Here is a 20,589-nt window from a genome sequence, read left to right as displayed (position 1 = left end):
TTATTCATTCATAAGTTAACTATTCTTTGTTTTATTTTACAAAGGACTTAACATGTCCTCATAGTTAGATGGTTGACTCAGATCTTCAACATCTTCATATCGATTGTTGGTACCGTTCCCGGTGCTTTCATATACATGTATATCATTGGTTTTGCTAGAATCGTCATTTTCCTCATAAGTCTTCTGTATTTGTACTCTTTTTATTTTCTTGCTTTTTAAAAGTATAAAAACTATAAATAGATAATGTTCTACTAAAATTATAAACAGTTTAAGTTATTCTACAGGTGTAAAATGAAAAGAAAACATGAGAAAAGTAAAAGAATTTTTTACAAGAAGAATAAATGAATATTGTCTAAACAATATTTTGTTATTTAAGTTAATGAAAGAAACGAGAATAACAAAATTATTTTCAGAAAAGCATTAAATATATTTACACAACTTACCAGTATAAAATAAGAATACTTCCTAAAACAATATTAACTAGTACGCATACACAAAGTGCAGCCAAAACTCCATGAAAACTGGATTGATAATCCGAGAGAAACTGAACTGTAAAAGTAAAAAAGAAAAAAAAAACGGCAAAAGAGTGTTGTTTGAAGACAAATGTCGTGCCTGCTGAAAAACAAAGTAACAGTAAAGATATCTTATTTTACTATTTAAAAACTTAATTCTTAAAAACAAAACAATCAGTTAGAAAAAACCCAGTAAATAACATATTGTGTTTTTTTTTTACATAACTTTAAATTTTTAAACATTTGAAATGTATTTTCAATTATTGTAGAAATGTCAAACTCAGCAAATATAAAAAGAAATTACCAATGCTATTCCTTCAAATACAACAGGTGCTAGTATGTTTACCACGGAATAGTATTTATCACTAAATATGTTTGTAAAAATAACCTCGACCCAATTAGATAGCAATGATTGATTGATTGATTGTTAAACGTCCCTCTCGAACATTTTTCAATCATTTGGAGACGCCACCACTTACCGATGAAGAGCGTCACATTTTGTCTTATACTCGGCAGTGAGGACCTTTGAGAAGTGAGGGATCTTTTACATGCCATTACCTCATGCGACATGGGACCTCTGTTTATACGGTCTTACCCAAAGGATATGTCTCCACGTCCCACAGTGGGATAGATAAAAATGAGTTCATAGTATTTTAATTAGCAAACAGTATCAGTGCTTTGTAAAATTAAGTTTGGTGTTGTTTTTTTTTACATGGAGGTTTTGATTGAATGTCAAGAAGAAAAAATAATCATTCATGGACAGTATGGAATAAAGACGTTTAATTTGATACTATTGAATCATTAATACCTTGTGAACAACTGTCTCCCATGTAACCAGGTTTACAACCATGTGAGCAGGATCCATTTATATGATTACACTGTGTTTCATTTCTGCAATTTTTACATTTCTCCTCACAATCTTTACCATATTGGCCGTTGTCACATTCTGTTTACAGAAAACATTACAAAGCTACAGGTGCAATTGAGATGTAATATATCAATTCATTCGTGTCTTATTCATTATTTCTTAGTTAGTTTCTTTTGTTCGTTTTTTTTTTAAAATATTTTTATTGAAATTAATATTTATTAATGGTTTAGCATCCCCCCCCCAAAAAAAACACATTAAAAAATGTTCAATTATCGAAACCTTCTATGGGCTAATGAATGTTGCTTTAAATAATATTTTTGTATGAATTGTTGTCCTGTTCATTAGCTGTATCACTGATCAGTTGTAAATTAACAACATGTCTATGAAAACTGGTAACTAGCTATTTAGCAGGAAATATGACAAACCGCCGTACAATAATTTACAGGAGGCGGAACGAGAACCTACATTTAACTCCCCCCTGTCTTTCATTAATAGCCCCGTTATTTCCATGATATATAATATGCCTTTAAACTCTTTACAGCAACAAATATAAAAAGACACGCTCCTAGCAAAGCAGGATTAATTTACATTCTAATTATACCGCTGGTTCTACGGTACCGGGGTATATTTTTTCATCTCTCGTGTGCAAAAAACCACCAGATGGCCTGCTATTTTTAGAAATAAAAATGATATTTTGCTGTCAAACTATCAAATTTAACACTCCAGGCAAGCCTAGTGATAGAGCGGTCGCCTCGTGATTGAGAGGCCCGGGTTCGATTCTCTTTCGCGGCCCTGCGTCATACCTAAGACGTAAACATAGGTAGTGGTTGTTCCTTCGCCAAGCGCTCTGTACTAGAAGTAAAAGTAACGGGTCTTTCGGATATGACCTTAAAACCGTAGGTCCCGTGTCACGGTAGGTGTTAGGCGTTGGCACGACAAAGAATCTTCAGTTCTAAATGGCCCTGAGTGACGGGTATTGGTCTAAATCTGAAGCCCTTCACCGGTGCACGGTGACATCTCTGTATGAGAGAAAAATTTTCGAATGGAACGTTAAACAATATACAAACAATCCATCAATCAAATTTAACACCGCTTAGCACCAATGGGGATGCAGAGCGATAATATAAGAAGCAGTTAAATGAATTCTATAATATAAACTTTTAGAAAGAAAGTAAGTTTATTTTGAAAAAGAAAAATTTTAATGTACCTTCATTACAGGTGACTCCTTTCCAACCAGCATAGCAATGAGTAGTGCATTTCCCAGTAAATCTGTCACATAAATCGCAGTGGCCACAAACCTCAGTACAATTCCTTCCATGATATCCCACAGGACAGGCTACAATTATTTGGAAACTTTAATACAAAACTAGGTATATGTACATGTATAGCGGGAGTAGACTTATTTATATTTCAAACAGTAAGTCTTACCTGTTTTGCATGTGCTGCCATAAACTCCTACGTCACATCCGTTTGTACAGATTCCAGTCACTGGATGACACCTTTCCCCGTAAGTACAGTTCCCACAATGCTTTGAACAGAATTGACCATAGTTTCGGACACCACAGGCTTAAATCAATTATCAATTTTATTTATTTTTTTATTATTTTATTCATGTAAATAATAATAAAAAAAAGTAATGTTCACCAATCCTCCAAAATAGTAATATCTTAAATTACACAGAAATAAAAAAGTATATCAATTTCAAATTTTTAAAGAAGATATAGGATGTAAACCTATATCAGCACGATCTTTTTGTAAAGATTGTGTTTTGATCCTTTTAAAAGAATTATATTAAAGCAAAAGAATTTGTTCTATAATAAAACAGAGCAAGAAAGCTATAATTTTACAATAATTTTCCTTTTTAGCTTTGAATACAAACGTTATGCGCCACATTTGCTTTATTATAAATGATTCTTCTAACTTTAGCTAGTATATGTTCCTGTCACTAAAAATTTAAGAATAACACTGTTTAAAATATCTGACCCATATTAGGACTTCTTTTTCAGTGTACATGTAGGTACATTAAGTATCGATAATTTATAAAATACTCATACTGACTCGAAGCATTTTACAATACAATTAAACGGACTAATCATTGGACATTTTCTTTTTTTTGAAGATTGCATTGAAAACGTTGGAAAAAAATAAATTTTTGAAAATAAAATATAGCCCTCTTAGAATATTAATAAATGCTGTAGTGATAATATGTAATTCAATATTAGGAATTGAAAAAAAAATATTTTTCAACTGATAGATTTTTTGAAAATGTTTTGATTTGAATAAATCAAAGAGGGTATATTTTTAGGACAGGACAAGGTCATAAATTTTTGTTTAGGCTTTACAAACTGATACTAAATTAGGGAAATCATGTCTAGATATGATAGGTATCCAACCATACAAACAATATATCTTTTATGCATTTAAGCCTATTATATTCGGGGCTAATATTTTTCAGATATAATAATGATATTTACAAATTTTCCAGACAGTAATCTTAGAATTGAATTTTAAAATGAAAATACATAAATACATCATATAAAAAATAACAAAATAATATTTTAATAACTGTATGCTTTACTCCTTTTTCTGAACATTATGAATTGATGGCTTAAAATTTAGAATTACTTTGATTCTTTAAGAGTCTTTATAATCAACCTAAACCTGTTTAAAAATGGAGGTTTGTTTCTATGTTTTGATTAAACCCACCAAAACTTTGAAGTTTCAATTACTTTTAGATAAAATGAAAATTTGAAAATATTTTTGTTTTAAATGCTATTAAAAGATATAAGTCGTGATACTATACAGAAAATATTAACTTCAAATCTGTGTCCATGCCCTTTAAAAAAAATATTTTAAAATATTTTACAAGTTTTGACTGTATATGTGTATCTAAACATCAGTTGTTTAATGGATTTTTGACCTATTAAAAGATATTCCAACTACGTTTCTATCACATCAATGTTCAATTTGCCTGATAAAAAGGAATCGGTTTTTACGTAAACCAATGAAATTCTACTTCTTAAGGATCAAATTTTACCTGCAACTAGTATCACTCAACATCTGTGTTGAAAAACTATACAACCTGATGATAAGAAGTACAAAAACCCTTATTATTTCTTTATGTACTTACGAAGTTCACATTGATATCCCTGAAAACCTGGTTTACATGATTGACATATTCCTGTGTCTATATGACAAAATCGACAGTTGCTAGGACAGGGTTGGTCACAATTTTTTCCATAGAAGCCTGGCAAGGGACAGCCTGAGAACAGAAAGTTATTTCCTTTCATTTCACCTTTCTAATAATACGCGTACCTAATACATGTACCTAACGAATCCTTTATATGTGGCTTCACGTTTAACATCGGTACATTAAAATGTAAAAAGAAAGTTTATTGATGAATAAACAAAACTCATCATCAAAAAAAAAAAAAAAAATTATGGTATCGAAGAAATAACAAAGTCATTGAAAAGATTACAGTTTTATCTTGACGTCGATTTATTTCCTTAACATTAATAGAGTTTTTCTACTTACCGTAAACTTCGACTTCACATAATTCATTGAAAGCATATTCGGAATAGTCAACTGGGTATGATATTCCGTCTAGTCTTTCATTATAATATATAACGTACTGTCCGTTTACAGGGCAGATTATGGTCACAACGGGTGGAATCGTTTTTACTGTATAGTTTGTGTCATTAAAACACAAATGGCCATCGTTCCGTTGAGTTGAATTGGAAATGTAGAGGGAGAATCCCAAAAATCTACCGGGGTATTGGTTACTGGAGTCTGGAATACAGTAAAGCACCCTTATAAGAAAGTGCAAGTGCCGGAAATCTTTTTTTTTCTATAAGTCGTACATCCGTTAAATGCTAAATATATATCTGAAGTCGAAGGGAATTAAAATAACTTTGATACATACGCGTCAATTCAATATAACCATGTTCGTTATGAATTTATGCTACTAGAATTGTAATAATTTCATTTTTGTTTTTGTTTTCAAGTTCCAAAAAAATGATTATGTTCATGTATAGTGATTATTCATTGATCTCCCTGCCTATTGGCCCGTCCTCACACTACTAAGTCAAAAACGTACTGACATTCCCATTTTTTACTGACAAACTTAGAAAATTACTGACAATGTGCTGTCGTTACTGTAAAACTTAGACAATTACTGACCTTTTTACTGCCGGTACTGATAAACTTAGAAAAGTGCTGACAATCTTAGTCGGTGCTGATAAACTTAGACAATTACTGACCCGTTTACTGTCCCCGCTGAAAAACTTAGACAAGTGCTGACATTTACTGATAATTACTGTCCCTATTGTTCTCGCTCTCGGGGAGGCTGCAGTGGTGTGAAATTGAATTTTTTTATTTTAACATTCATTTATTTTTTTTTCATATAATTTTTAACTTTGTCCAGATGATATCTTTGAAAAAAAAAACAGCTTCTTTGATCTATCTATATAAAAAAAGATTTGTAAAAAAAAAAAAAATATTTTCAAGAGAAGGGATAAAATTTCAAATCCTTCAAAAAGTTAAGCAATTTAAAAAAAATTTTCCTTTAGTAGTGAGATATGAAATTTTACAGAGGTTTTTTTTCCTTTTTATAATAAAACAATGTTATAACATGACATGCATTTTATAATATTTTCTTAATTAACATTGACTCCCTGACTTTCTTTAATATTAATTAAAAGAATTAAACTGTTAGGTTAGATGTGTTTTATTCAATTTTGATTTAATTTATTCAAATTAGTTTGAATAATTTTAATAAACTCATAGCGCGCGGTGAGGCCGTGGGTGCCCCCTTTTGTGGAAAGGCGTTTGTTATAGTTTCCATATTATGTAAAATTTTTAATTATGTGGAGGCCGCCCATATTTGTTTTTGTGCAGTCAAACATACCCGAATCCAAGCATTTGCAAGAAGAAACCAAAATTAAAAGACAGACTGGGGATTTAAATTAAAAAAAAAGACTTTTATTTTATTGGGCAAAGGGGGGGGGGGGGGGCTACGGGCCTGCATTGATCATTGATCCTTTGACATTCATCGATTTAGTTACTGTCCGCATTATCCTTTTGAAATAATGTACATCTTTTAGCTGATTTTCGAATCTGGATTTTCTGGATCCCCACCTGAAAGTATTATTTTAATTCAAATACATAAAAACTATGACATTTTATATTATCATCTTTTGTCTATACATACTCCTGAAACAAAACTTTGATAGAAATTAATATCAATGTTCTTTTCAATTAGAGTGTCGGTAGACGTTCGCATGGATCTATTTTCTTTTTGTCTTTTCAAATTAAAATGGAGGGGGGGGGGGGGGGGACGTGCGATCTAAATGAAGAACGATGCACATGTACTTATTTATTTTATTAAAGTAGAACACACAATTAATACTGTCGTGTTTAAGTTTGTACTCCTTTTTATCTGTTTAGGTACAAAAAATTAATACATGTAAATTTAATTAACTTAAATCGACGTTTCATAGCTTTGTTCGGTATTGAAACCAGTATCATTACAGTAACACTGTGCTTTTTATTCGTCCAAAATTATTCAAGTCGTTTAGCTGGTATCCAGCCGAATTACATAATCATTCAACATACAATCGGAAACTCTGTGAAGCACCTGTGTGTAGAAGAAATCGTCTGAGGCGATCCGAGTGTGTACGGTAGCGGGTAAAGAAGACAATAGGTGTCACTGCTGTATTATACAGAAGAACACTCGCCGGATTTCACTGGAAGTTAGTTACGCAACATTACGGCGACAGGTAGACTCTTCTTCAAGACAGTTTTAATTTGAGAAATTCAACACCAACACATACGTAATATAAATATGCAATCTACAATCCTTCAACCTCTTCTTAGATTAAATAAATATTTTTTTTTAATATACCGACGTAAGATAAAATTAACGATTAATGAAAAAGAAGATTGATGTAAAGACCAACCGGGGAAAGGCACAAATTGTTTAAAGATTTAAGCAAAAATAAATATATGAGAAGGGGTACATTACATCCAAAGTTTTGTAAAAATTACTGGTTCCTAATATTTTTTGTTAAGTCGTGTTAGTGTGCGTGTGGGACAGTGGAGTGAGGAATTTGTTTGATTACCAATCAAATAAAAATAGTTCATAGTATATTTCCTTAACTTTTTATCAGTAATTAAAAATAATTAAAAATCAAACACAATTTACATGCAGCAGTTTTATGACAGTAAAAAAAAAACAGCCGAACTTTAACTATACATGTATTTTAAACTTTGCCCGGGTCGATATTGATTTTTGGAGAGAGAGAGAGAGGAGGGAGAGAGAGATGAATGGTAACTCGTCACGGAAATAGTGGGAACCTACAGTTAGCGAATAATCTTAATCTTATAAAAAGGAAAGATGTTAATGAAACCTGAATCAAATAAATAATGATTACGGGACGGGTATAAATTGATCAAATGGACAAAGAAATTTGCATCATTCAACATGTTCAAAAAACTTGTAAACACGTTTTTATAAATCATATTCAAGTACCGGTATTCTAGATTTTTTTTTTCATGTATCGTGTGTGCATGGGGGGGGGGGGGGGACTTATACATGTATGCTAGAGGGTTCGAAATAAATATTTGTGAGCACTGGTTCGACGGACTAATGACTTCCAATTTTCACTACTTCGTAAAATATTTTACTAGACAAGTCCGCATTCTGCCTTATTATTATGTTAACATCATAACACCCTACGCCTACCTACTTTAATGATATGAAATATAATTTCAGCACATAACACTGCATGAAAAGTCGCGTTTAATATAATTTAATAAATTCGTTTACTCCAGTAAATTTCTTGTATTGAAGTTAGTTTATGTATAACGGTACATTTTACATGAGATATATTGTGATATAATTAAGTACAGTTTTCAAATAAGTATAATCACATTTAATGCAAAATACGTCGAGAATAATATAGTTTAATTGAGAAAATTATACGTTTCGTTTAAGAATATCGACAAGTTAAAGTAAATATTCTTATACTTAAAGTTTAAGTACATTTTTGGTATTTTCAATATGTCATAAATAATTCTTTATACCTAATGTAAACTTATGTTGAAACATTTTTGTAAAAAAAACATTTAGGCACCCTATTCATTTAATTTATTCATTTCTCATTTTTATTTATTTAACCCTTATGTAGATTTTTTTCAAAACTGTGGAATATAACTTAGTTTTTTTCTCTATGATCGACTACTACTGTAGTACAATTACATCGGGATCGAAGTCGGGCTCGAAAAGCAATTAATTTGAAAACAACACACCGCGCCGAAATTCAATTTCTTGGAGAGTTCCACGCAGCCATGTTGAACTTGATCATGATGTTGTACGGGGCGAAAGAGAGTGACACGAAAAGGAGAAGCATGATTAGCTTTGGATGTAATTTCTGTTTCAACAGAAGATGAAGACATTTACGACCCTGTTTAGCGGTAGGAACAATGTACAAAATTTTATCATGTGTCCTTGAATGAATAATTGCACCTGCTACTGATAATGTTACTGTTCCTTAGTCTGGGCACTACACATAAAATGCCTGGCAGTAAAAACGTTTGGGCAAGCGCTATTTAAATTTCGTAATAATTTTTTAACACTTTTAATTATCTCTCTTAAAGATGGATTTTAACCAGAATTTTCTCGTTTGGTATTGGTTTCAGAATTTTAGTCACTAAAGTGTTCCTCTGTTCAGAATTTACAGAGTATGTTGTACAATGTAATAAAATATTTATTTATTTCTTATGCATACTCAAGAATATATTCAGCACTTATTTTGATTATTTAAATAGTTGCAGTGGACTGTGCCTGAGAGGATTCCCCACATCGCCGGCTATGTAGACAGCTTGTGAAAATGGTGAGAACCATGCAGCTCGAATTTTCAATTAACACAAATAAACTAACAATGTTTCTATCAACCTGTATCTTTAAGCATAAGACTATAAAAATATTGCAACAAATTGAAATGCTATATACCAAGTAAACAAGACGAGGTTAATATTCTTATTTTCCTTATCCTAAAAATTCAATAGCAATGGATTCTGAGCTATGCATAATTTTTTTTAAGTTAAATACTTAAGCATGAATTATTAAAAATAGCTATCATATTCTATGATGCACAATTATGCATACATTATTTACAGGAATCCAAATGATCACAAGAAATGACAAAAGCAGTATGAAGAAAGATTTCTTAAATTTTCTGATAAGATCAATAAAGTCACATGAATTGATTTTTTTAGCTCACCTGAGCCATTTTAAGACCCGAGCGAGTTTTCTTATCTGTGTCTGGTATTTGTCTGTCATCTATAAACTTTTCAAATTTTTACATTCATGAGAATTAATCCTAGTTTGTACAAAAAACCCTGCAAGATACATATTTTCTTTCAGAAATTGTGCCAGAAAAGTTTGAAGTAGCTATGGGAATGACCAACATTGAACTTGCTGAGCCTTCCTTCTGAAAGTGACTTGACCAGATATTTGGCTACCCAGTATGAGGTACGAACTAATCATTTGTTGTACGACTTATTGTGTATGAGATTGCCACCATTTACTAGAACTTTGCATTTGCTGTCCACTTTAAAGACCTGCTATCTACAGTGTAAATTGTTAAATTAAATATATTTTACTTTATATTAAATCACTTGCTCATTATTCCAATAACTTGCATGTTAAATGTTGTAGATGCTAACCTTTGCATTTTTGTTTACTCTTAAATTCAATGTGTTCCGAGTATGTACATCCATTTTATCATGTTTTGTCGTCTCTAAATTTAATCTAATACATATCATGATATGTTTTTGAAATAATTCGCTGAACTAGATCACAAAGATTAAGGATTTTATTATTGAATGAATGTTATCTACTTCCTCTAATCATAAAAACATCTGTATATTTTTTCTAGGAGATGCCATACCTGCTTTTAATTTTTCATATTTTTTATCCATAGTATCTTTCTGCTACATTAAAATAAATATTGTGGAGGAAAACAAAGAAAAGGGCTGTGCATCTCAACATATTCAAGGTCAAGCAGGTAAATACATTGGTAAATTGCTCCAAAAAAAATGGCAAAAAGTCACCAGTCTCCAATTTACATGTACTTCCACAAAATCTGTAGCTTGCTGCTGTGAAACTATAGATACGTATGTCTTAATATATTAAATGCTGTAAATGCTATTATTTTCATTTTTGTAAACTTTGTAAATCTTCAAATTCCATGTGTTCGGACTACGGTACCATTATGTATGTTTCATATCATATTTTGTCGTCTATAAATTTGATCTATACATATAATTATATGTTTTTTTTATGTAATTCACTTACCTAGATGACACAGAGAATTTTTTTCATTGTGTAAAATGTTATCGTCTTGCTTTAGTCATAAGTATACCCTATTTGTATATTTTTTCTCCTTTTTTGTATATTCTTTATACGGAGAGCCATACCTGTTATTAATTTTTCATATATTGTTTGTGACAGCTTTTTACCATGTCCATAGTATCTTGCTGCTAAATAAAAGAATTATAGTGGAGGAGCAGAGAAAAGGGCACTTCAACATGTTCAAGGTCAAGCAGGTAAACATAGTAATAAAATGCTCCAAAAACAAAAAAGATGGCGAAAAAATCATTAGTCCCCACTTTACATGTATAACAACATTAGCTTCATAATCTGTAGCTTGCTGGCCTGAAATTATAGATAATTATCTGTCTTTATTACCCAGACTAGAAAAAAATGGCATATCTTTTGTGGTCTTCTGTAATTTTTTTAATTAATCAAAATTGAGCTGTGTTTCCTCTAGGTCAATTGATAATTTTACAATCAACTCAGATTTTGTGTACTATTTAATATATGCAATTGCATAAATCCGAAAGCACACATATAATATGTATATATAGGCAAATGGGTATTTATTTTTATGTTTGTTGTAGAAATTAGGAGCTAGATGTGCTTCTCCAGAGCTGAAAACTTCTTGGCATGAAGAGAAGAAAAAGCAAGAAGAAGCAGTTTTAAATATTGATTACGTCTTCATAGTACAAAAAATGATTCTAAAGATAATACTATCTATGAAATTAGAAAACTGAAGTTGCGTTCTGATGAATGTGAGAAAGTATTCAAAGAACAGGACACCAAAAGTGCAACTCTCAAATCAAAGCACTCTAAAAGGCAGAGCATAAGGAGAACTAGGACAAATAAAGAATCTAAAAGAGTCAACCCTATGGATGTAGTAATTGAACAGAGATGGGCTATTTGAGATGAAATATCTGAGTTGCTACTTTTTTTCACAAATGTGATGCTTGTTTTACTTATCTTTAATTTACACATTCAATGTTAGATAAGAAAAAAATATACCTAGTGTTGTATTTTTGACAGCGAAATTTAATTTTTTTTTCTGATGCTTGATTACAGATTGAAACCGTTATGTTTTTTATTGTTTAAACATTTATTGGTTTGTTGTGTAGTATGCAATCACATACATTTTAATCTTGATTTATATATTACATATATGTACAAGTCTGACTTAAATAATAAGTGCATGGACATTATTGTGGGAAAAAAAAGACAATCAAGGGTAGTCTGAAAGAGCTTTGCTGGCAGTAAGTTGCAGATCTTGATACCCAAGTAAGAGAAGGGTGGCGTCTCTGACCGATCCTTTTGCTGTTGCTTGTGGGCGAGTGAGGCTTCTCTGTCAGTGGCTTAGTGGGTCAAAGATGTAAAAAATAGAATAGGCAAATGAGGTACAGACATTTCTGAGTAAAAAAAGGGGTGAATTGTGATTTTAATAAATATTACAATTGATATTGAAAGAGTAATGAGAATTGCAAGAGTAAAATATTAATTTGTTTCCTTCCAGTTGAAGTAAGAGAGTTTTTGACGAGAATATTTTCCATTAAAATGGAATTGTAATTAAGGCTTACAAAAATTGTTAAATATACTTGCACATATGTTAATACAGGACTTTTATATGTGCATGTTTCAGAGCTCATTCTTGATATTTTAAGGCAAAGTTAAAAATATCAATATTGTAATGTCTTGCATTCCAATGCAAAGTTGATTTAATAAGGATATGTTAAATTACAATCATCAAGCAATAAACCTAGCAGTTGGAACAGAAATGAGCTACATGTATTGGAAACAATTTGAAGCTGCTATTGTTTTGTGTAATTGTGATACTTTTTCCTTAATTTGAATTGACATAACCAAATGATATAAGGGATTTTTTTGGGTGTTGTATTTTTCAGTCAACATTAAGTATTTTACAAGTCGAACTTGAATAATTAGTGCATGGACATCTATTTTGGAAATACTTGGGAAACAATATAAGGGTGGTCTGAAAGAGCTTTGCTGGCAATAAGTTGCAGATCTTGATACCCAAGTAAGAGAAAGGTGGTGTCTCTGACCGATCCTTTTGCTGTTGCTTGTGGGCGAGTGAGGCTTCTCTGCCAGTGGCTTAGTGTGCCTTATTTAATGTACATGTACAACGAATGGGCAACTTTTATTGGCAACTTTTATTCTTTTTATGCAAAGTATGATATAATTTATTGTGGGAAATTGAAAAGCCATTTACAACCCATGCAGCAGTTTTAATAGGGACAGTTTCAGTCAGATTTTGCAGTCTTTTGGAGTCCAGAATGATTACATTTTTGACCTGTTGTGTTCTGATTTATTGCGGATTTGAATTTTACATACAATTCTATTCTTATGTTAAATTATTTATAATTACTTCAGTATATTACTTACTACTAGTATGTAGAAATTTACTCCATTATAATTGAGCTACAATCATGATTGTAATTTTTTAAATGCTGGCTTTTAGGCATAAATTTGAAATATCTTGTACTTTGTTAGAACTCATTGTTTTTACACTATTGAGATAACATCTAATAAAATTGAATGAGAAATGGATTTGTGTATGCTTGTAAAATTCTTGCCAAAAAACCCACAATTGTAAACCATACAAATTATTGATGGAATAAATATAAAATAAAGATATTATGCAATGATATAATAATATTAAATTTCATCAAATACAACCTTAAATCTTAATGATATGGGAAGGTTTAATCCGTACATTTTCATCACTTATATACGAGATTTAATATTAGTTTATGAAAGATTAAAATTTGAACGTATTAGTAAGTTTACAATTTTCCGTATGTAACGTAATTTTTGGAAGTATTATAAAGTAAAGTGTGAATTTAACAACAAATAATGAGGTAAAGATCAACGTTAAATTTTATTAAACGAACAAATTTAATATGACCATAAAACTTTATTTTATGGCCATGTTTAATAATAATTATACGTTTTGTATATTAGAGGTATAATACTTGTTTACGACAGACTTAAATCCGAACGTATTAGTAAGTTTACAATTTTCCAAACTTTATTAAATTTGTTCTTTTAATTTTTCATTAAACTCGTATTAAATACTAATTATTTTCTAACATTTACGATCCCACAATATGTTATATTATGCATTTAAACATTAAATAATCGCAGCATTTAAATCGCATTTAAGGTAAAATTAAACCCGACTTTTCATGCAGTGTAAAATTAAATTAATTCCAATTCACCGATAGCTAGAGGGGAAAAAATAGAAGGTACGAAACATGTAATATTTTTGTTAAAATTGAATCATGATTAAAAAATACTTAAAGATTAAGTTTAAAAACTAAATAGTGATCTAACCCCCTCGGCAATGTGAATAAACGGCCCACTTGTCAAGTGTGTGTATCTTTATGAGAGAGAGGGAGGGAGAGAGAGAAGAAAAATATTTGAGAATGGTGCTACTGCTAATATTAGTCTAACCGCTGACCTAGTAAATATAAATATTTTTCGTAAGATTACTATAATTGCTAGTAAATGAATTTTTATTAATAATTATTTATAAGTCTCGGACTTACAGACATTGGGTACTTATGAACCCTGCGTAATCGATCAACCAACCATTCATTTAGAAATAATGTTTTAAATGACAAAATTAACAAGGCATAGTACAAGTTTATATATGGAACACTGTACTGTTCAATAGGGGAACTCCCGTATGAGCAAATGAAACCGGAAATCTTTAACAGGGGTATATAATTATATGACTTGTACAGAGGATTTGAAATTTTATCCCTTCTCTTGAAAATATTTTTTTTTTTACAAATCTTTTTTATATAGATAGATCAAAGAAGCTGTTTTTTTTTTTCAAAGATATCATCTGGACAAAGTTAAAAATTATATGAAAAAAAAAAATAAATGAATGTTAAAATAAAAAAATTTAATTTCACACCACTGCAGCCTCCCCGAGAGCGAGAACAATAGGGACAGTAATTATCAGTAAATGTCAGCACTTGTCTAAGTTTTTCAGCAGGGACAGTAAACGGGTCAGTAATTGTCTAAGTTTATCAGCACCGACTAAGATTGTCAGCACTTTTCTAAGTTTATCAGTACCGGCAGTAAAAAGTTCAGTAATTGTCTAAGTTTTACAGTAACGACAGCACATTGTCAGTAATTTTCTAAGTTTGTCAGTAAAAAATGGGAATGTCAGTACGTTTTTGACTTAGTAGTGTCATAACACCAGTGCCTCTCTCAACTAGGTTAAAGGCCGATATGGAAAAATTACTTTGTGAAGAACTTATAAAGATACTGCTGCTGAATTTGTTGGGATTTGTTAAGGAGGAGTTTTAAAGAAAGGTGCTAGTAAGACAGATGTTAAAGTTTTGTCATTGTTAAAAAATATATAGACATCATGATACCCGGGTAAAGTGGGAAAAATTTTAAAAAGTAGAAACGTACAAGAAATATATGAAACAAGGACATTCTCAAATTACATTAAAAGCTGTACGTCATGTTTCTAAAACTTTAAGTATGTTATATACAAACCCCAAATGCTATTTTCTGTTCTGTAGTATATCACAACAGATCGAATACTGAGTATATTATCCAGATTTACCCCCCACTCAGCTTTTGTTTGTCTATTATTTGATATACTACATTGGTTTCCAGGACCAGAGAGGTTAGTCTTTAATCCATCTACTGCCTTGTCAGATGTATGATTTCCGAATGAAGTGGATTGCCACGTGTTTTTCCCAAGCGCAATATTTTCTAGGAAAAAATAAGGGGTGTTAAGAAAGTTTGTTCCATGATGAAAGATTTTCAAAAATGTCAAAGTAGTGCTTCACTAAAGAGATGAATTTTCAAGTCTGGCAAAATCACAAGAGTTTGCTGTAGATTTATAGCAATTCATTTCTAGCAGGAAATTATAGGATTTTTTGTCCAAATGAACAAAATATGTAACATTTTTAAATCATCCGAATGATAGAAATGCAAGTCATTTTGAATGAAAATAAAGAATATGCTTGTTTCTTGTTATTTGTTTCTTCATACCTTATCTTGCATCATGATGACATGCTGACGAGCTTAGCAATAAGAACAATAGATCATTTTTCAAAAGATTGATTGATTGTATATTGTTTAACGCCGATTCGGCAATTTTTCAGCCATACTTTTCAAATAAATAGGTTTGTCATATTGAAATTTTTTACAGATTTGATAATCTTTGCATAGTGTTTGAAAAGGATGTATTGACCTGTGTGCTTGATATATTTCACAAAAAAGGCGTCATCTCTAATTGTTCTGAACAGACATAATCTGTTTTAATACCTTCCCTCCCCTTATTGATTCAACAAAAGACGGTTACAACCTTATCAGTTGCAAGAATGGCTTGTTTAAACATGAAATATTACAAATTTTAAATATCTTCTCATCGTATTTTTGTCGAAAATAAAAGAAAAAAATGTGGAACTAACCTTTTTAACACCCTTTAGTATAAGCTAGACTTAGTAATTTTACCTAAACTTATATAGACAATAGTGTTACATGATTCGATGAGCTGCAAAAGTGGCATTGTTCTTATTTAACTAAAAGAAAAGATAGCATATACTTACTGAAGCATGGTAATTAAACCTTTTAGGGCATATTTTTCGAATATAAAAATTATACTCGATGCAATTAAACTAAATTTCATAATTTGTAATTCAAAACCAGACTTTGTTTCACAAAAGTGTTGCTTGTATGTAAAAGTTTGTTGTGGTTGTGCAAAGTTTAAATAATTATGTATGCATACAACAAAACCATAGTATTATGACATGGTGTACACACTGAGATTAGCGGTTGAATTTGTTTATAACATGATCATGACACTATTTAAACAAAATTGCGTTTTAAAAATTGCTTCCCTTAAAAAGTGTAATTTTAATTGATTTAGTTCTATTCTGTTGCCCGCGTTTCACAGTTGTTGGTGCGTTTTTTTTTTTTTTTAGAGTGAGGACTTTATTTTATAGTCGCGGTCTCGTACCACTTTGGACGTAGATTTTTCGGATAAGACCACATAAACTAAGATCCCAAGCCACAGTAGATTTGCACTCCTCAAACGCCGTTTGTGCCGAGTAATGGTATTAATTTGCTGTCCTTCACAATCAGATGGTGACTTCTGAACATCAATAACACAATTCTCATAGAGACGTGAAACAATTAAACAAACGAAATGTTTGCAACATATTTAAAAATAAATGAATGAACAGTAACAACTTAGAAATACTAAAATAAGTTCAAGATTCTTATCATTCCTCGGGCATTTGCATCTGCACTAGCATTTTCAGAAAAATACCTTCCAGTTCAAGACAATCAAATCAGCTAAACTAAATATAAATCAAAAAGTATATTATTGATAATTTTTGTGTCAAATGTGGGAGATCGAGATTTGTTTAAATATTCATTTTATGTACACTTGCATTTCGATTTCTAAAGTTCATTTTAATTTTAAAATTATAGACTATCAAGGTTCTAGAGTGTATTACTAATCGTCAGGTATTCTGTATTTAGCGTAGATTTTCCTGTCTTTTCAAGCTTCATAGATTTTCTACTTCTGATATTAATTTACTTCTATATGATACAAAAATGCTCCACTAAATATAATGCTTTGTAACCCAAAAAGATATCACTGAATAAATATTAGATATCAATGTACAAATAAAATAACGGAACATTTGTGTTTGTGACTTATGCAATCAACAAGTAAATATATGGTCAACCAAATTGTGTGACATCTAAGGAGGTGTATATATAGCTGAAAGAACTCTCAATGCTAATTGACTGTATTCAGATATATTCCATAACTTTAAAAAAATACAGATGCATTTTAATATTTCAAGTACTTTAACACGCACCCCTGCAAATCCCAGCATAACGTTAACCTTCAATAACATTGCAGTTTTTTTTTTCAAAATAAAACAAAAACTATTATATCGAATTTATTCTTTATATAGAAATACACATGTATTACGGGTATTCAAATTTTATCCTCATTGAAAGGATTCATTATAATTGTTTCCTTACTATCATAAAACCTTTTGATTGTCAACTTGTGTTATAGTTACTAATCTAACCATTGAGATACGGGTGAATAGCAGGAAGTCAATGTAACATTTCTTTTTTTTTATTTTGAATATCAAAACTAGATGCAACTAACACTGGGTAACGATATTTTATGGACCAATAACTATACAAATGATTACTTCCTTTTCTTTTTCTCCCTTTTATTATATAAACAGGATTTTAAACGAAATTTTAATGCTTTAGTGTTAACTAAAAAAAAGGAGATAAATCTTGTCGAAATATAATTTTACCCGTTGTAGGTATGATATTCCTTCGCGTAAATTCTTAGATTTTTTTTTTTCGTGTAAATTCACATGATCTATCTCTTCATCTTGTGCAAGAATATTAGAAAGTGTCGATACATATTACCCATGGCCCCTGAACAGTTCTTTTTTGGGGGGAGGGGGTTCCTTCTACTACAACACGGGACCTCGGTTAAAGCAATCTCATCAGAAAAACCGGTTTCCACTTCCCGAATTCAAGAATTGGGAATTTTCGGCTAACACCCAGTCTTTAGAGCAAACGCTTAAAACACTAAGCCACAATTTCGTCCGTCTTTACGTAGGGTGCAATGAATTAAACATAATAAATTATGCTCTTCGGTATGGAGAAAGAACAACATTTAGGAAATTTTTGACATTCTTCAAGAATGTTCTTCGAACTATGGGCAATTCTAAGTCAAACATAATACATTTTTTGATACCTGTTTTGTTTGCTAAACGAAAGATCTGTTGATCCAGAATTTCCAGACTGACCTTCTTTCATGCCCTATTCTTTAATGATTATTCATTTGCTCTACTTTTGTTAAAGTCAATTACATAATTTTTAAGAACATTTAATTTCTCGGGCACAATAAAGCCAAAACTGCAGTTTCTTCTTCACATCCTTTAATTGCCAATAATTTTAAAAAGTTGAAGCATATGCATTAAGCATTAATAACTTACCAGTATGTGTTATTTTAACATATGAAAAATCAGTAGTTTGGTCCTTAAATCTTTGACTGCTTTTCTGGCCAAAGCTGACTAGATTAATTAACAGCATATATATCTAGTACTTACCATACCCTTTAGTATGTTTTATGATACTAAACATAGGCGACAGCAAAAATATGCAAGTGAAACCTGTCCATATCATGGTTGCAAAGTTAATGATTTGGTTTATTCTTTATTAAAAATAAAATTAAAATCCCTACAAGGAAATTCTAACTTAAAATTTTTCATGTGCTTATAGCCTAAAGCCTATAGCATTAGAAAAGACGAACTTCATAATACTTCCCAATTTAATTGGTGTGAACAGGATCAGTGCCTTAATTATTCAATTGAAAGTTAATCGACACAGCAAACGATATCAGTGTATATTATCTATGGAGAATACAATGCAATGAAATATATGAAGATAACACACGGTATTCAAGCTTGAAAGTCCATAAACAATACAAAATAGGAGCACGACACACACGGACCTCCAAAACATCAGTGGTGGGATCAGATGCAAAGGAGAAGGGAGTACCCCTGCCGACAGGTCACACCTTGTGCTTCTTGCCATCATCGTGACATGATGACAATAACAATTAGTATGATGAACGTAAGTCAATATTTGATTCAATGACAAATTGTTTTTTTCTGACAAGATAAATGTATCGATCAAAAAATTACGAAATAAACACAAAATAATAATAAAACAGGAAATCTGCTTAAATCTCGTAGAGCATTTTTTCCGTGTTTTTTTTTTTCTTTATAAAGAATTATTATACGTAGCTGTCCCGTTAACAACTGAAAAGAAAAAAAAACCTCGGATAATTGCAGGTTGTTCAAACGGCACCCACATCCAAATTCGGCAGATCTAACTTTTTTTGCATTTTGTAACATTGATGAATCGGTTAACTGCTTGGATAAAATATTTTATATCATTATTTACAAACAGATTCGACAAATTATAGTCATTTGCCTTCAGAACCTTATTGATTTGAGTGTAAACATCTATGTAATATTTAAAATGTCTTGTCTGTCATATCTGTTTATCTTACATAAATATACTGAAGGTCAAACTCCAATGTCATGAGGTCAAAAGTCATGTCCCATTTAGAATGGGTTTATCAAAAGTAGTGTATATATGAAATCTGGAAAAAAAAACTGTATTTACTCATTATAAATTATGAGGTCAAAAGGTTTAATATTTGAATAAGTAGGACAAACCTTAAGGAGAAATCACGAGGTCACGACGGAAAGGTCTTGCCAAAGGTTATCCAGATGTGACAACAGGAGTTTTATATGTACTCATTCAAAAGAATAAACTTATTGTGACGGATTCACTGACAGACAGAACGATAGGCATAAAAGATCAACTGGTTTTTGAAAAAGCGGAAAGAAATAATATAAGGGATTTCATACCTTGCCAATGCCTATCGTGACACGGAGGAGACTTTTTGTAAGGTCTTCTTTAAAAGAGCCCATTCTTTCAATTCATATGCCGACCGCTTAGCCACTGACAGTTCTTACTTATTTTCTTTATATCGACATCTGTCAGTCGCAATCAGGGTTTTGAATTCATGACTTGGCCACGGACTGAGGTTTTTATTAACTTTATTAACATTTTCTTACAGTACAGGTAATGTTGGGGAAAAAAAGTGCCCCCCCCCCGGTTGCTACGTGCCTGTAATTTACAAGTATTCATCAAATTAAATTGAGTATGAAATTCTCCCTGTGACCTATAACTCAGAATCTCTTATATTTATTTTACATGCTTAATT

At 31.1% G+C, this 20,589-nt stretch overlaps 1 protein-coding gene and 1 long non-coding RNA gene across 3 annotated transcripts; one reads left to right on the top strand and one right to left on the bottom strand.

The window, feature by feature from the left end:
- Positions 1 to 36: 36 nt before the first annotated feature.
- LOC134237832 (proprotein convertase subtilisin/kexin type 5-like) lies at positions 37 to 18,978 on the bottom strand. Its single transcript, XM_062719976.1, has 8 exons — positions 18,899 to 18,978; positions 15,288 to 15,509; positions 4,916 to 5,170; positions 4,511 to 4,642; positions 2,809 to 2,946; positions 2,588 to 2,716; positions 1,321 to 1,458; positions 37 to 230 (listed from the first exon to the last, which is right to left on the bottom strand). The coding sequence occupies exons 1-8, from the start codon at positions 18,972 to 18,974 to the stop codon at positions 37 to 39; spliced, it is 1,284 nt and encodes a 427-aa protein (XP_062575960.1). The 5' UTR covers positions 18,975 to 18,978.
- On the top strand, positions 8,532 to 10,676 carry LOC134237833 (uncharacterized). Of its 2 annotated transcripts, XR_009985885.1 has the most exons (4): positions 8,532 to 8,854; positions 9,209 to 9,273; positions 9,807 to 9,914; positions 10,366 to 10,676. It is a non-coding gene; the product is annotated as an uncharacterized LOC134237833 (long non-coding RNA). The 2 variants fall into 2 exon arrangements; XR_009985884.1 differs by having other exon boundaries at positions 8,532 to 9,273.
- Positions 18,979 to 20,589: the final 1,611 nt, after the last annotated feature.

Source organism: Saccostrea cucullata, unplaced genomic scaffold (genome assembly GCF_032062105.1).
Source record: "Saccostrea cucullata isolate Sc308-1 unplaced genomic scaffold, CSIRO_AGI_Scuc_v1 ctg4202, whole genome shotgun sequence".
NCBI classification, from domain to species: domain Eukaryota; kingdom Metazoa; phylum Mollusca; class Bivalvia; order Ostreida; family Ostreidae; genus Saccostrea; species Saccostrea cuccullata.
Note: the sequence above shows the minus strand (reverse complement) of the source record. Positions and strands in the feature narration are given on the sequence as shown.

Bases quoted from the DNA above. Each gene is read 5' to 3' on its own strand.
- LOC134237832 (XM_062719976.1), bottom strand. From the start codon at position 18,974: ATGATATGGACAGGTTTCACTTGCATATTTTTGCTGTCGCCTATGTTT. The intron at 2,947-4,510 runs GTAAGTACATAA...AATTGATTTAAG, and splicing joins GGGATATCAATGTGAACTTC to CCTGTGGTGTCCGAAACTAT. The intron at 1,459-2,587 runs GTACATTAAAAT...TTCTGTAAACAG, and splicing joins AGGAGTCACCTGTAATGAAG to AATGTGACAACGGCCAATAT.